The following is an 18,779-nucleotide window of genomic DNA, read 5'->3' as shown; positions in this document are numbered from 1 at the left end:
GCGTATTGCACTTAAACCATGTTCTGTGAAAATGGTTGCCAAGTTGGATTTAATGTTTTTAAATGTTCATAAGGTGTAAACAATTTTTTTAATAATAATAAATAAATGAAACTGACTCTAACAATATTGTTTCTCAGTGTCATTTTCATTACCGTTGTGTTGTAGACCCTTAAAGCTCAAGTGATTTTAAAACTTCATGGGTATCCCTATAGCTTGGTATGAGCAGGCCTAAGCTGAAATTTTCCAACCTGCTAGACAAAAAATAAAAACAAACAATGACCTCATTTCCCTTTTTCATACTGTGCTCAGCTGACCCCCTCCCCCTAACTATACTGTATCTTAAAGTCATCAAAAGTATGGCCCCTTATGAGCTTCACTGATACAGTATGCAGAGATACAGTAAACAACTCTATTTTTTCACCCCTCTGAATGGAGACTGCAGTGCCGCAGTTTGTTTTTCAGATGTTTGTGTTCCTGCCTCTTATTCCACCACCATCCTCCCTCCTTAGAGCCATCATCACACCTTCCCCATTATGGAAAATTGTCGCTGTAGTCTTCAAGCTGTGACTCATTAATAATACACTGGGTACAAAGAGCAAAGGGCATCCCCAACGCCCTAAGAACTATATATATCCACGAGACAAAAATCAAAAGCAAACCTGGAGGAGAGTCCATCACAAAGCGTATAAGAGGAGATGCTCATCATAGCAGACTGTAATGAAAAGCAATTACTAAGAGATGGAATTTTTTGAAAGTGTATACATACAGAATGATCTATGGGTGTGGAGAAGAAAGACAAAGAAGTTTACAGAACAGCTGGTCAAGATATACTTATGGTCCAGTGAATTTAAGTTTCGCATTGAGGGAAAGCACACAGTGGTTGTTACACAATTGGGGAAGAAGTAAAAAAAGAAGAAAAAAAAAACAGAATTCAAGTCACTTTAAGTTTAACTGAGTAAGCAAGTCTGGAAACATGATTAAGTCAAATGGTTTTTCCTCTTAGTCAGCATGATGGATTAGTTGGCCAGTTTTTAATAAGTGCTTCAGTTCATAAAGCTAATGGCTGATAAACTGCACAGAATCAATAACTAAGAATATTGAACATGGTTGCAAGTACAGTAATATAATCTCTATTAAAAGTTTTTGTTGTTCCAAAACTGCATCATGCTTTTTCTTCTGTTGAGCACAAAAGAAAATAATAATTTTTTTAATTTATTTTTTTTCGTCCAAGCTAAATATAACAAAGATGTAATTTTGAACTTTGAATGTTGTTTTGGATCCCATTGTGTTTCACTATGGGGACAAAACCAACAATCTTTTAAAATATCTTCGTTTGCAATAGAAAAATAGATAAAATGACAGGCAGAACAATGGATGGATGGACGGACAAACGGACACAGACAGACAGACAGACAGAAAGATAGATAGGATTTCAATAAACACACTAGATGCAAGAGACTACTCATTAGCTACGTAACTTTAATCCACATAAAGCTTGTTATTGGCATAACACACTGCCACCTGTTCAATGCTCTCTCTCTCTCTCTCTCTCACACACACACACACACACACACACACATGCACAGGCAAATCCTTTAAACCATGAATTCTATCCATGAACCAGTGTCTCTTAAGCCTAGAATATTCCTCTAATGAGTTGCCATAGCAAGGCACTTACTGTGACACACTCAGCAATTCACTCATTAATGGTAAAACAGTTGCTTGTTTAGTTGAACATAATGTTCTTCACCATCATCAAAAATGTCTGCATGCGCAACCGCTGATTATAAATAGCAACATAAAAGCAAGTGGTGCAATCTTAGACTATGACAAAACACACACCCAATCCACCACCCAAACTGGCTGCCATGGCAACGCTGGCGACATCATACTGACTCCTCTTCCTGCAGATATTGAGCTGCGCTGTGTGGTGTCTCCTCCCTGAGAGCACCCATGGATATTATATCATCCCTTATATAAGACAGAAACATACACACAGACACACACACACACACACAAGCGCTCCCTCATTCTGTCGACACTGATACATGTCGCCTATGCCTGTCAGCTCCGGTTGAGGTCGAAGCTAGCATTTGAAGCCAACTTCTGGGTGTTTAACAAAAAATCACCTTGGTTTGTTGTTGTTACGGCACTTCTTGGAAAAGAGCCAAGTTTGAAGAGCCAGGAGCAGCTCTCTCTAGTGAGACAAACAGATGACCCTAAGCATCCTGGAACGATGAGGGCGAATAATAATTCTGATTTAATTAATCTGTGTTCTTACAGCATTCAAGAAGTTGGCCAATGAGCTTCAACAATGAGTCACAGGCATTGGGCTCGCTGCCCTAATGGAGATAAAAATAGCCTCAGAAAACCTGCTGGCTTGGAGCGCTCACCATGGTGAAATCTCATTTATCTTATGTTTGTCTGCTTGCTCACCCCACTACCGTCATTAAAAAGATACACTTTGATCCGACCATCCCGTCAAGCTCTCTGCAATGAAACCTGAGGTCAACCCGCTCACACCTCCCAAACCAACTGGTAGCAGGCGGTTGCAAGATTAAGAATGAGCAGGTTAGACCAAATGGCACTCTGGATAACACAACTTAACCTTGTCCCAGACAGCGTGACACCATTGAGACGCATTGTTGGGAAGAGAAGCGTTGACGTCACCAGAGGTCAAAAGACTTCTTCTTATTTAAATGATAAGGTCTAAAGATGGGAACTGGTTTGATTCCTCCTCACAGTTCTGGTTCCTTAACACTTCCATTAACAACCCTTTAGTACCTTTTAAGAATACATAAGTGGGGAAAAACACAATTCCAAATGCTGAGATAAATTAATTAATGAGTTCAAATCAGTTCTTGCAGAAGGTGTTTTTACACTTTTTATGCTGCTTTTTTTAGAGGCGGCATAAATACAATCCAGTAATTGGCTTTAATTATGCATTGAACATGCAACAGTACTAAACACAAACAAAAAAATGTGGTAAACGTTTCATTTGTTTGTATGTTTATTTTTAAATTTTTTAAATACTACCAAAAAACACATAATGTGTATCTTTAAAAATACACTGTCATATGAACAACCAGTTACAGTCTGTATTTGATTCACTATAAAAAATCAGCTCATAGAGTCATTCGTTCGGGGATCAGACAACACAGGTTGCACTGAATTTCTTTGAAAATTCACTGAAGGGTCCACCTCATTAGAGTAATTTGTTCAGGAATTATAGCATGTAGTCAGCATACGCAGATAGGAAGGCAACATAATTAAATGATTGTGTCACATCCTGTCTGCAGAGATACCTTTATCTGATTAATTTTTGAATGCAGCATTGATATATCCTTCACTGCCTATGATATCCCACAGTCCTGTGCATTCTATTTTATGAAAGTTGAGTTAAAAATAAAAATGGCATCTAAAAAATTTGGTTGGTGGTCAGTTTGTAGGCTACACTGGTTGCCTTAAAAGGTTCTGATTAACCGCGAAAAACCGATTCATGAGAGTCATTTGTTCGTAAATCAGTGATTGCTCTAAATGTTTTAATTCACTAGTCACATTCACAGGTCACACTGACTGTTTCATTCAATTGCAGTGCACTCAAAGAAAAAATTGTCTGTGTTTTAGTACAGTATTCACGTATTCATATTTAGTACATAGAGCATGTGAGAGCACCAAACGTCAGCTGATTCCATCACTCGATAAGACCTAAAATGATTCAGTCCACTGTGCTTCCATAATACATCTTTGAGTAAAAATGAATCAACAGGCTGAATGCTGTAGAACAGTAATGACGTTCATGTTTTTTGTCAGCCCCGCCACTCTATTTTAATTATGTTAATAAGGCACTTGTTGAGACTACAGTGGGACGTGGGCCATTTTTGCATCACCTGACAGCGCTAAATCAATGTTATGAGACCAAACATACTCACACCTCATGTTTTGGCCTCGTGCCTTTGTAAGAACATTATGTGTAATGAAGCCAAGAAGAGCTGTTGATGTATGAGCTGTTTCAGTTGAGCTGAAAAAAGAATCGCAAACAGCAGTAACTGGGCTAAATATAACTGCTTTTCTGAGCACAATCTTAATATAGGGAATGTGTGAAAGACTGTCAAACATGTGGTGCCATCTGGTAATTTTAACTCGGCAAAAATAAGAGCACCCTGTCAAATTTACGTAAGCTATTCCACTGCCCACCCCCACCACCATAAACATTTCAACCACTTTAGCTTTCATGAACTGCCTTTAGTTGTGGTTTTACTTATAAGTTCTCAACTGAACGGTATGACTTGAGATGAGAATGGTGGTGCAGATGTGGCAGTGAATCAGTAAACACAAGTTCCAAGACCGAAAGCACCCTGTTTTATTTTTAGCAGGAAGGGATGACAGGCATCCTGCCCTGCGTCCAAACGGTTTCCTTTTCCCCAGAGATATATGGGGACTCATCTGCTGTACTACATTTCCCATAATCCCTTGAGCAATGCATTTCTCCTAAACTGATGTTTCTAATTACTGTTGATTACAGAGATGATCAAAGCGCTGGGTTTGTAGTGCTGCATCCAGCCATAAAAGCAAACCTCCCACACACTCCCACTCAAAATGATTCCATCAAAAAACATCATAATTTAGAACTGATAGGCTATTTTTCTGTCCTGTTTTGCCCCCCAACAGACAACATCCTTCATAGATGGACGCTGCTGTGATTTAGGTTAAAATGCATAAATAATCAGTACATATAAAAATGATCTGTGATAACAGACAAAGCAATAGAGACCATATAATAAAAACAGTTATTTATGTGTGGTGCAGCATTACTGTCCTATCCAATATATTCAACACAGCATTTGTTTTTTTAGTACAATGACCACTTATATGTCAAAAGATATATGGAATTTTGATTTCTCGGTTCTCATGACCCCTTTAAATGAAAAAGGTACTAAATTGGACTCTTAATTACCCTTGAATACATACATGACCGTATGTATTGGGAGAAATGTCATACACGATTTGCTAGCTTTTAATTTGAAAATTATTATTGTTTTCTCCAGTACAAATAGGCTTGATAGAGTCAGTGTAATTGAGAGTTACACAATTGTGAGTTTATGACATTTTTAATGTTGTGTACAAAAAAAAAAAGAGCATTAATATTCCAACATTTTAGTATGCTTCAAATTTTGCATCTCTTAATCTTCCCTACAGTGAGGCTGGTACATCATTTACATACAGAGAACAGATAACAAGCTGCAAAATAATCAGGTGCCCTATAAATTAGCCTCCGGCACAGTTAAAGTGAATTCTATTTTTTACCCTCTGTTGTCAGTAACAGGTTTTTATATTTAGAGGGTATACAGTGTGTTTCTTAGCAAAAACAGAGTGATGCTTTTTTGGCTGTGTATGCTGTGTGACTGAGTGCTCATTACGGCTGATGTTATTCTGGGCTTCAGGCGTGTCTAAAGCAGGCAACGCTGCTGTATTTTTAAGTAGAAGCTTATTCCTTACAGCAAAAACAGGACAGGGGGAATCCAGATCATCCCTTTCAGCAAAAATATGCTTTTAGGGTTTATTTTTGGATGCATTATTAAATACCGGTGGAACAAAATGTCCACAAAATATATATAATGTATTTGTGTGGAACACAAAATGCATATCTGTAAGAATTAAAAATTAAATATATTGAAATTCTGTAAAAGTGATTTGGTACACCTATACAAATTATTTATTTCAATAATCTAAATCTTGATAATGTATGTAATGTAAATGTTTTCCCCGTCCAACGACAAATATAAGCACAGCCATGAATATTATTAAACATCAGCAAGAGGGTCATTCCACTCATTATGTTGAATAATACATTCATAATATAAGCATTACAAAGGGTTAAATTTTCTACAATATAGTCCTCCATAGACCGCATTATCACATAATTTTCTTTTCTCACTGTCATTAGCATAATCCTAAACTAATTTATTTAAATATAATAGCCTGGGGTGACAGTGTGAATGGCTACAGATACAAGAAGATGATGCATGGACAGTCATTTATTTTATTATTCAGAAATATATAAAAAAACTGCACAAATCATTTAATTGTCACTAATTATCACCTACATTAAGCGACTGCTTGATCGCTCAGCATAAAATTGATGCATGTGTATTAGAATAGATTAGACTCTCTTTATGAGTTCTTTAAACTTGAGACACTTTGTATTATGCTTTCATTGATGCAGACATTTCAAATAAACCAGAACAAATTACTACAAAACAATTCACAGCCAACAGTAGCTGACAGAAAAGGCCTTTCAAACCGTTCATTCAAAATATTTTGTTCATTCAACAGCATACTTAGCCTTCAACGTTTACTTTATTCTAAATTGGCAGAATGATTATAACATTTGTTCAAAGACGAGCTTCAGTGGTTTAAAACTGACAGCGAGTGCACATTAGCATTACAATAAGCATCTTCCAACAGCAACATCGCTCCCATAGATTTCTGGCTCGACTCTGATCAGATATTTTCAATCACAAAGTGTTGCTTTGAACCTGTTTCCTTGAGCTTGTTTAGTGTTACAGATTAAATCCTTAAATCGGCACTCTTAAGGAACACTTAACTTGACCTATTTGCCTCAGTTACAAAACATTAATTGCAGTTCGTCTTTTGATCACCGAGTGAAAAGATCACAGCCAATGTTATGGAAACTACTTCAGATACTCCACACTAAGAATTTGGTGGCAGTTCTATTTGCATCCAGCAGAAGGGAAGAATTGAAACACAAAAAGAAGAAACTGACATTTTTACCAAGCAGACCACTGGTCAACAATAACAGATGTAAATCCTAACCACATATCACCTGACGGTGACCAAACTCTCTGTTAATAACTATTCGACTGTACAGTTATATTAAGAATTTGTGGAGATGGTATGATTGCCAGGGTCACCTTAAGATAACAAAAGGCCCCCAGACCCCAGAAAACCTCTTTTTTTTAAGCTTCCTAAAAATTTTGTCAAATTTCGTTTTTTGTCTTGTTAATATGCGAAAACACTGTTCTGCAAATCCTTTCAAATTCACTCTTTGCCACAAGGTGGCGCTTGTGGAACAGCAGAATTAAATAGGCGTTACATAAAGTAAACACTGCATTATTAGAGGCATTATTCGGAGGTAATAAGAAAGGAAATGCCATCAAAACCTTCCTGGCTGAAATACAAGTTTACAGGTATGATTTAAACACCATAAATCACAAAATATGAACTATTCATCATCAGTAGATCAAAACAACAAGGCATGTTGGCATTTAATGTGGGTTATGTGGTGATTGCTAACTGCGTCTTTATTTTGACGTGCTCACGTTTAATAAAATTACAGCTGTATAAAGTAATGATCACATTAAAGCAATAGGACAATTCCAATTTTTCCATCCCCAGATTTAAAATTGAGACTTTGGAGCAGCACTATTTATGGAACACAGATTACTGAAGTTACTGAACTCTTACTGTAAGACGTTACAGAATGTTGTCCGGTCCTTTCACACAGCAGTGTTGTGTTTCTGTTAAGATGCGTGTTATTCTGATATTCTGGTGCTGCGGTTATTTACTAGCGAATGCATTGTACGTTCCGTTTACAGTATATCGATGGAACACGTGGAACATACCAACTATACAAACTGTGTTGGGGGAACCTAAACTGAGCCATTCACTATACAGGCTACTACAACCAGGGCGTCGCTGAAAATTAGTGTGTGAGTTTGTTTACAGAACGCTGTTGTCACTGCTGCAAACTCCCATATAAATAATTATTTTATATATATATATAATTTCCCTGCAGCCAGTGGGTGCCCTTTCCAGTGTAGGCCCCTGGGCTTCAGCCCCTTGAAGTCCATGCATTAATGTGCCCCTGATGATAGCAGAGCGCCACAGCGGCTAATCTTAGCACTCTAATGCTATAAGCTGAAAATAACATACTAAGAATAGCTGACCCACAGAGTGAGCAACAGGCCTGCCTTCCTCACGCAGATGGCTGTTGTTTAACCGCATACTTCTTTATAATGCCATGCATGCCTGTACAGGGCTTTCACTGGACAGATGAGCATTAATTGAATTGCTCGGTGGAGGAGTTTAGGGCGCGGAACGGGGCCACAAACAGGTTGCTCCACTGAGCCTTCTTAAAGACAACAGCTCAGTCTTTCTCTTGTCTTTGTGCAAATCAGGGTTAGGACTATATTTAGAATGACAGGATTGCGTTAGGCAGTGTGTGTGTGCTGATTTGTGAGTAAAAAAAAAATGGCGTACTTTCAGTTATGTTGCAACGATGCTAAAATTTAGGCAGATAACCTCCCACGATTCAGCAATGATAAGTACAAAGAAGTGAAGCAATATCCTCCACCCTTCTTTCAGGAACCGAAATGACTTAATCTTATTATATATGCACTTCCTTGCCCCCATTAACCTCAACTTTCATATCATGGATTTCCCAGAACAACACATTTTTAACCGGTCAGAGGTTGTGAGAGCAGCTCTCTGGCAGCGACCACAAGTCAGAAACAACAGCAAAGAGCAAAAATGAGTCATGCTCAAATTTTAGACAATAAAAGCAAACATATCCTCGCTCAGTGATCTCAGACCCAAGCTCTCGGCGCACAGTATCAGGTCAAAAATAGAACGGGTTGATTGTCTTTGGCGAATGCGAAAAGTAATGCGCCTTTCATGTTGACAGCGTATTTCTGTCAGGAAGTTTCCTCTCTCCTGAATTAAAAGGCTTAAAGTCGCATAACATCCTGTACATGTTCTGTTTTTATCCCCATTATAACCTACACTTTCTGCCGAAATGATGTCTGACAGGATAATTACACTTACCTTGAGTCGCCCCTTTGTTAGTTTAGTGATTTAAGGTTAAACTCACTGACAGACATCCACAGTACGATGCTCTCCTGAAACTTTCTCCACGCACAGCATAGTAACACCACAAACACAATCGTACAGCACTTCAAATCTTGCAATTCTGCAGGATAAAACTCTCTCAATGATGCTGCCACGAGTTCAGGATGTGAGGTCCTTTATATCACAATCATAGAGACATAAGAAAGACCGGCTGACAGAGATCTAAAAAAAAGAGTCACCTGAGTTGTTGATGTTGTGCATGTCAGCGTCGTGACGGGTCAGAGGCAGCCGGTGTTTCCCGATGATGTCTGCGGAGAAACAGGAGTCGGCCTCGTAAATGGTCTGGAGCATTAGTACTTCAGTTAGCAGCACATCGTCTGCCAGCCCTGCTCTTCCTGTGTTGCTGTCAGCTTGTCCCCTCCTCTTCTCTCGGTCTCTCTCTCTCTCTTTCTCTCTCTTCTCTCTCTCTCTCTCTCTCTCTCTCTCTCTCTCTCTCTCAAGAGACCAGGAACATTCGCCCCTACCTCCTCCTCCTCCTCCTCTTAAGCGACACCCGAAGAGTGACAGAGCTCTCCCTCACTAACACTAAAAAGCTTCACTCCTCCGCTGCTCTGCTCATCTCTTCGATTCTTCTCCAGTCGACACCTAAGTGGCTCTGAAAATCAGCAGGAGAGTCTCTCACACTCTCTACACTCTGCCTTCCTCTGGTCCCGACAAAAAACTGCTTGTTATTTTCTCCCCGATGTGTCAGATCCACTGTTTTTGGTCCTCCCTTCCTCACAAACAGATTTTTTTTTTGTCCTCCAAGGTGGCTCACTTCTTCTTTGGAGTTGCATTCAGCTCCTGTTTCTGTCTCTCTCCTTCCCGTTTTCCGTCAGGTTGCTTGCTGCAGAGAGGAGGAGGCTGATTTGCATGTGAATCAACAAGAGCATGGCCCACAGGTGACAGAAATAGAACAATGGCCGGCTCAGGCTATAAAAAGGTCAGGCGCGGTGCGGGGATTGGAGCAGCATTGATGCGTTTAAAAATACCACACCAAACACAGCTGTGGCCCTCATCTACAGCCAGAAGGCATGTCTATGTGTCTCTCTCTCTTTCGGTTTAGTGTGCTGACTATCTTTATCTCTTTTTTTTCATTTTTTTTTTTCTCACTCTATCTCTCTTCAATTATCATACCTCTGGCCTCCATAAAAAGACACACTACCAGTTTTTCTAGAGATATAAATATAACCCCACATTTCGCTTGACACGTTGCTGTTCTGAGCCGTGCTGCTGACACTCTCAAAGGGTATATGTGCTCAGCATGCAGAAGAAAATGCAACATTTCTAAGGTTGTCAAAAGTGTACATGCATTTCAAATCTTGAATTCAAAATGAATGGCAAAATGAACCATGTGTGGTGTATTATATTGATTAAAATAAGAATGCAGTTTGGATAAGACAAAGCAAAAAAATAGTATAACATGACATTATATACATAATACATTATATACATATTACATAACATATATATAATTGAATTAGAAATTTTATTACAAAAGTTTACTAAAATTTAATCGCAAGAGTATATTTTCATAGACAAAATCTGTGATAACTGATTTAAACAGTGTAAGAAAATTTTAAATATTTTATTTTAAATATTAAATTATATTTTTTAAATATTAAATGAAATTAAATAGTTGTTTTATTAAATTAGTATTATTAAATTAGCTTTTATAATGTTATTGTGCTTAAGTGATTTGTTTTTTAAAAAATATATTATCTTCTATAGAATTCTTTATTGTTGACATGATAAGTTTGACAACCATGAAAATATATTTTGAAAAAATAAATCTCGATTTTCACAATATTTTGAACTCCACTGCTATAGAAGTATCTACTATGAAGCCATAGTGAGAGGGGGGAAAAAATCAAATGGAAATAAAAATTCCCATTCTCAGGCAAAATGTTTGCGATCCCCCAAGAAACTTTGCATTCACTTGCACACTTTTGAATGAGACAGAAAATTTTGTAAAATAAACTCAAAATCATTGAAATATAAATTTTCCTCCCATCTCATATATTTTCCATCACCACAGCCCCTTAGGGCTTCAGAGGAACCTTTTGACCTCCACAAAGAACTTTTGTTTTTAACAGTGTACTGTATGACATATTTCATTGAAGGTGCTCTAAAGAAATTTTGCATTGCCAAATAAAGTTCTCAGTAGAATACATTCTTTCCTAGTGTATACACTAATGCACGTCTAAGCTGAACTTGTTTAGCTTGTTCTTGTGTGATCATTTGTAGACCAGACAGGTTGTACATTGAGGCCAGGGCTGCTCTTCAGGAGGGAGTTCCCAGCTGGCCAAGTGTGTTTAAGATGAATGAGCACAAAGTGGGAGCCATCTGTGTGGCGGTCGATCTTTATTTAAAACTCTCACTCCAATCCCTCTCTGTTGTCACACTGCACTAAACTCTGATTCATGTCTTCCTTGAAACAAAACTGATTCTCCTAAGATCAGCAATTCCGAAATGCCATTTTGTATGTTGAACTTCCTCAGTATGCAATATTTATATTAATGGCATTGTTCACTTAACAGCAGACATGCACGTCACATCAACGAAATATCTGATGGAGATTATTAAGACACAAAAATCTCACCAAGAGAAAGAAAGAGAAATACCAGAAATGCTATTCATTCTAACACCAGTGCTCCCCTGTCCTCTGGTCTCATAAGACTGAGCTTTTAAAGAGAGGGACTGACTGCACTACCTCAAGTATAATGGCTAATGATTTTTAGGATAAGCTCAAGGGGAGGTTAAAACAAGTGTGCTTGTGAGGGGTTAATAATAGAAGTAAAATATTATGGCAAGAGCTTAAGTGCTTGTAACTCAAGAAATAAGCCTGCATCTATAAATAGTGCGTATGTACTGTGCAGCAGTCTGTCGTCTATCTGAGATGGTCAGTTAATGGCACTTTCTACTGCAAACATACACATTAAACCAACTACACTTCCAGGAAGGTTAATATCTAAGAGGACCACTGAATTGACCTATGATTTGGATTGCTGAGATGAAGTGTAAGACATCTAGATTACATAAGGTCATGTTAGATAGTTTGCCTAAAAGGATGACAAATTTGTCATCATGTAATCACCCTCCTGTCATTACAAAATTTTAGTTCTTCACTTTCTGTCTTCTGTGGAACATTTTGAGATTTTTTTTTTCTTTTCTCCATACAGAAATTAATGTTATAAAAGCCCATAAAAAAATGTTTTGGTAAATTTTAATTATGAGATAACCTCAAAGTAATCGCACACTAAGTTTAAAAAAAAATCATAATTATTTGATAAAAAGTCAAAATGATGACAACATTTTACATTATAATAAAATCTTGATTATGAGATAAAAAGTCGCAACTATGACATACTAAGTCATGATTAGATAAAAAGTCTAAAAATTAATCTTAGAGTCAATTCTGACATAAGATGACATCAAGACGACTTTATTTCAGCCTTCCATGTCAAAACTTTGTCTAAACTTATATATTTTTTTAATCTTAAAATTATGACTGAATGTGATTATCTCATTTTTTAAATATTTTTGCATGTCATAATTTCAAGTTTTTATCACATAAGTATGACTTGGTAACTCATAATGTATTAATTTTCTGTCATATTTATGATTTATCAAAGCATGTTTTTTTTCTCATGTGGTGTAAATGGGGTAACACAAAACCAAAATATTTCTTATTTTATATTTTGCAGAGGAAAGCATACAGGTTTGCCACTATACATGACAGTGCGTAAAAGGTGACAGAATTTTCATTTTGGGTGAACTATCGCTTAGAGTCTGCGTCTTCATAGTATTTCAGAGTGTTCAAGAGATCCAGATCACCTCAAAGACCCCATCTCCTCTGCATCATCCAAAAATACTCTTCGTCGTTTACACACAGATAACCTACACTCTGATAATTGTACCATGCTGGTTATGATGGAATAGGTTATGTATTTTCGTGTCTGTAACAAGCAAGTAGCCCTGATAGGGGGACAGAAAAAAGTGAAGTGGCAGGGGGCCCGTTATAGCTCTTCCACCTCAAGACTGACCTTTATTCGTTGTAGTCTTATTAAAGCATTTAAGTGTACAGCGTCAAAGTGTAAGCTGGAGTTACATACTCACAAACATACAGATATGCCTGGCCAAAGACAGCACTGTGACCTCCACGACATGAGCTGGATCAGACAAAAGCTCCTGAGCGTTTTCTGAATTTAAATGCGAGCTAAAACGAGAGCTCTCAACAAAACAGGGTAATTGAGAGAGAGAGAAAACAAGAGAGCACATCAAAAGGGAAGGTCACCACTGTGGGCTTTGTGTGGCATCACAGGCAGCACGTACTGTACATTGTGCTCTGCATTTGCACAGTTAAACAGGCAATATGTAATGGTGAGACTACAGTTTTTTCTGTATTTTTGATAAAATGAATGCAGCCTTAATGAGCATAAGAGACTTCTTAAAAAAAAAAAAAAACATTACAAGTCTTACTAATCCCAAACTTTTGAATGGTAGTGTACTATATATTGCAGCCTTTTGCATCAGAAATAAATTTGACTACTTGAAGCAACACACACCGAGACTCAATTGTATTATGTCCATACATTTTCGTCCAAGAACATTTTTTTTTCAAGGGCACAAAATGTGTTTACTCTAAAAGCTCTGCAATCTTTGCTGGTTCCTTGCTCTCGCCTCGTTCCATATAAAGGCAGTGCTGCATTAGCTGTCCTCCGGGTGAGCAAATATTGCTCTTTAGTTAATTAGATCAGACTGCAGCGTGTTTTTGTTCCATACTGGATGACGACCACTTTGTGTAGGAGAGGAGGTGTCAGTTCCAGAGTGTCTGCTCGCTTTACTTTGCTTCAAAGATCTCAGTCTCTTTTTTGTCTCTTATGTCTGTCTTTTTCTCTCTGCAACTCTTAGATCCAATAAATGGACTAGGTGCACTGTCTGACCAATAAAATATTTTTTTTTCAATGATGGTGTGTGTGTGATTGTGCATTAGAGAGAGAGAGACATAGAGTAATGTACTTTTTGACACAAAATAACTTTAAAATATCTAAAGAAATTAGCTACACCTAAAAAACAACTAATTTTGAATCTCTTCGAATGAGAAAATGGTTCATAAAGAGAATAAACCAAGCAGTCAAATCACTTCCCACTATGAAAGTAGTAGTAGCAAGAGTTAAGTCGGAATATCAGTCGACTTTGAATGTGATTCAGTTGTAGGAACGCAGCCACATAAGTCATCACAGACACTCTGATATTCCTTTATACAACTTTACAACTAACAAGAGGGTAATGAGTAACATAAGGTAATGACTAGCTTACATTTTAGACCCAGAATCGCCAGTTTCTTTGTCCAATTTTGTTCCATCAACTAAAATACTTTCAAACAAAGCAACACACTGGCATTTTGTTCCAGGGTGAATCAGTGGTTTGAATGAATCATTTGAGTGAATGATTCAATGACTTAAAAGGTCACTGTTGCTAGCTATCGGCGAAACAATGTAACATGCAGAGTCACTAAAAATCTCCACATAATAAAGACCTGTTCATACCAAGGACTATAACTAGCCTATTAAGTTTTCTTCAATCCAATTCTAATTCTATTAGAATATATTGGTCACACCACACCTATAGGGTCACAATAACAACACAAACAAACCATACTGGAATCAGAAAAAAAAAAACTTTAAGATTTCCCCACAAAGATTTTGCAATGGATTCAAATTGGTTACGCAGATTCCAAAATATTTCCACACACAGACAACGGATTCAAGTGTGCAACACTGACCATAAGAAAGCTGCTTGGCTTAAAAGGGACTTCTGTGTGATCTGTGTGACTTCATACAGTATGTCGCTACACTACTCAAAAAGAACCTTTTTTACCTGCAAAATTTTTACCAAAATTACGTTAATGTGACAGAACCTTTTCTGGCAGTCTGTTTGAAATACAAAAACACATGCAAGCTAAGTGATACCAGTGCTATATGGCTAATCAAATTAAAGTAATAACTGTTATAAAATATTACTTTACTTTTCAGTATAGTTTTAAGTAGATACAGCAGTGGGTTTTTTTTTTTCAGTTTGGCAGGTGGGATGTCTTCTCTGACACAGAAGATGGTTCAATTCGTGTGAAGATGGCTCGATTATCGAATTTTATATATATATATATATATTTTTTTACCTAAGTTTTATTTTTCGTTTACAATAATAACCCAGGTCCTCATTTAAATAATGAAGGAAAAAGAGGGTGGGTGTGAGTCACTACAAAAGATCAGGAAATATATTCCATGTAGAAATATGTTTGTTTACCTGTGCTGTTTATGCATGGCTACATATTTGCTCCCCTCAGAGTTTCATCATAATTGTTTGTGGCATTAACAGCAGGATGTACTCGTTTCAGGTTGCCTGTGCTAGGGGAGCCCGGTGCTGTAGGTGTACCTGGAAACAAATGAGAAATCTCTGTCCTCCCATGGGTCCTGGCTCATCTGGGGCAACATGCCTCACAGACACACTGGCAACATTTCAGGTTCACGCTCACACACTTGCATCAGATCTCCTTCCCTCCTCCCACTTTCTTCTGAGGTTTTCCCTCTTCTGCTCACTGCCCTGTTCAGTCTCCCTTAGTGTGAATTCGTCACCTCAGTCCACTTCTATCCTCATACAGCCACTTGGTCGGCCACGTAGAAGCCCAAAGGCATCAACGCTGTTTATTGGAGGTCCAAACCCAATTAGCATCTCCATCTGGTTATATTCTCGGGGCATATTTCCGCTCCGTCTGATGATTAAGGCGCTGTGGCTTTATTAGGTTACTCGGTTTAGCCTCCGCTGGTATTTCTTGCAGGACATGTAGGTTGATGGTAAGAGCACATTGCAGCCTGGATCAGATAATGTGTAGAAAGTGTTTTTCTGTTTACTTCATCAATTTCAGTGGAAGTGTCTAATTATACGGCAACAAAAAGAGAAACCCTATTCACACATAGGCCATTGTCAAGGGACTGCATCTATTTTTATTGATTTATTTTTTTTATGTTTTAATTTTGTCATTACTCACAATCATGTGGTTCCAAACTTGCATGACTTTCTTTCTTCTCCAAAATGCAAAAGATGAAAGTGAAAGTGAAAGTAAGGGGGTTCACCATTGTCTTTTATTATGGACAAAAATACTTAGAAAAATAAAGAAAGATCACATTATATATGTATATGTTATCTGTTACCTCACAATAACAGTCTGGCTAGATAGGGTTTAGAACAACTGCACAGCCTTTCTCTGACCTTTAACCTGCTACAGTCTACATTCTTAACCTACCTCAGCCCTTCACTGGAAAATATTTGACAACTACTGTACCATGTGGTCATCACCTGCCACAAATTGAATACATTATATATTGAAATAATTGGCACTTAAATTACCAAACGAGGAGGACCTTAATTTTTATTTTTTTATTTTATTTTATTTTATTTTTATTTTCTTTATTTTATTTTATTTTATTTTGAAATAAACTGACACTATTGTATAATAATATTCTATGTATTACAGACCTCCAAGGAGAAAACACATATTGCATCATTTTTGTTATAAATTACATGTTCAGTAGGTGAAAAAAATTTCTGCCATTTGAATAATTTATTATTTATTACTGTTTTGAAGAATGTTCTGTGGAAATAATTTCAAATCACTGTTATGGATTATTTTCCCCCCAGACGAACGCTGCCATTTGCAGCAGTGATGACATCAGAAACCTCTCCTCAGCCCATTTCTATTGGTATTCTCTGTGCATTGCCTGCTTCTGAAGAGGCTTCGCTGTCTGTCCTTTCAGTGTTGTATTGATAAAGGTCTATAAATAGACATGTTGCTGTGCGTGTCACTGGGAGGGAAGGGACAGTTCACTGAAATCCCTCTGATCAATCAGAGCATGACTGCTGGAACATATTGATTTACCTCACAATAACAGTCTGGCTAGATAGGGTTTAGAACAACTGCACAGCCTTTCTCTGACCTTTAACCTGCTACAGTCTACATTCTTAACCTACCTCAGCCATTCACTGGAAAATATTTGACAACTACTGTACCATGTGGTCATCACCTGCCACAAATTGAATACATTATATATTGAAATAATTGGCACTTAAATTACCAAACGAGGAGGACCTTAATTTTTATTTTATTTTATTTTATTTTTTATTAATTTTGAAATAAACTGACACTATTGTATAATAATATTCTAGCATTTGGTTTATCATTATTATTATTGATGATGATGATGATGATAGTAATAATAGAGTGGTAGAATCTCTTTATAATATACTAATATAAATAACATTGTAAATATAAGTTCAAATTGGTTTAAGATGGGTCTAGGTCAGTGTTTCCCAACATTAAATTTTGAATTATAGTTTATGTTATACTTTTCATTAACAGTATGGGGCTCAGTGTGGGCTGATACTCACTAAAACTGGGAATTCTTTACTAGTCTGTTTCTTTTATTATAGAAATTATTGTCTTATAAACAGTCAACAGTCTTCTTCTGTCCCTGCTCATCAAGCAAAATTTTGACTATATGGTGTACTTGATTTTATGTGATATTTAGAGATGCAATCTGGCACAAACATAAATAAATAAATAAATAATAAAAACAATCTTAGAATCTTTAAACCTTTCAAATCAAATAGTCAATAAATCCAACATAATAATCTCATGGTTTTTTTTTTTCTTCTTTTTTTCTATTAATAATATAATATGATATAATATAATATAGCATATGGACTGGGCGCCACACAATTACAGATCAGAGATCACAATACAACAGTAGAATACTGAGGCTCCTCGCTGAGTTAATATGAGGTTTTTTCTCACAATAATCTCAACATCTCAATCTATCTCTCTGGAAACACACCCAATATCCTCACAAGCTATAGCACGCACACAACTTCTTTTTCCCCCTCCCGCTGACAATCCAGTAATGCTTAATCCTTTACCTATTTAGGTAAGTTACTATTTGGGGGATACTATCTGCTTTACAAACAAATTGCTCAGTCTATGAGAATGTTAATAGTCATTATTTTCCTTGGCTTGAGTCTCCATGTGTAACACAATATTTAATTGATGTTTTCTTAATGAAATCACTGGACAGAAGGATTAACAATGAAGAAGTTACTTTCTAAGCTCCATGTTTAGAAACTTACCATGTACAGTAGCAAGAGTCAAATAAAAGTAAATGATCTGAGAGCATTCATTTGACTCAGTAAATCAGATGCTGCCTATGCTTTTAGAGAAAAAAGCATAGGCAATACTCAGTTGAGCATCAATAGAATCTGATCCCATCTAATTTTGTGTATATGTGCAAAAACTTCGGGAAAAACAGGAAATTATACATTGCAACAAAGGAAAAGACAAATTTCCTTGACTGCTATTGTCCTGGATGTTACCACCTACGCCATTGTGGCTTTCCATGACCAGGGTGAATCAGGTTTCCTAGAAAAAGTGTAAAGCACAGTGAACAAAACAGAGGACAAATTCTTCCTGTTAATATTTGCAGAGAAGAATATATGGCATTCTCAACTGAGGGTGACTCATGTTTGCATGACAACATAATGATAACTGAGCTTTTTCAGAATGAAAACCTCAGATTTGTATTCTTTAAAAAAAGAAAAAAATTCAGACTGAACCAAGTTCTCCTTGCATGCTATCTGTTACAAAGGGAGTGCAAGAACGGAGTTAAAGATTCATCTGATGGCTTTATTAAGAGCGTAGTCAAAACAGGCAGGGTCAAACTCCAATAAACAGGTATAATCCAGGGCAGACAAAAGAGTAATCCAATAAACAGGCAATGGCAGGGCAGGCAGTAGACGTCGACTGGGGCTAAAACGTG

General features: G+C 37.1%; 1 protein-coding gene across 3 annotated transcripts in view; it reads right to left on the bottom strand.

The window, feature by feature from the left end:
- LOC132102844 (histone deacetylase 9-B) overlaps nucleotides 1-18,779 on the bottom strand; it is a 50,367-nt gene that overhangs the window by 17,391 nt on the left and 14,197 nt on the right. For 2 of the 3 annotated variants that reach the window (XM_059507527.1, XM_059507528.1), the window contains exon 1: nucleotides 9,111-9,323. The exons of the other annotated variant lie outside the window; for it this stretch is intronic. In XM_059507527.1, coding sequence (XP_059363510.1) covers nucleotides 9,111-9,222 — 112 coding nt within the window. In that variant the 5' untranslated portion in view covers nucleotides 9,223-9,323. Of the gene's footprint in view, nucleotides 1-9,110; nucleotides 9,324-18,779 lie in introns of those variants that run through there. 3 annotated transcript variants of the gene reach the window in all.

Source organism: Carassius carassius, chromosome 24 (genome assembly GCF_963082965.1).
Source record: "Carassius carassius chromosome 24, fCarCar2.1, whole genome shotgun sequence".
In the NCBI taxonomy this organism is placed as follows: domain Eukaryota; kingdom Metazoa; phylum Chordata; class Actinopteri; order Cypriniformes; family Cyprinidae; genus Carassius; species Carassius carassius.
This window is presented reverse-complemented; position numbering and strand designations above follow the sequence as displayed.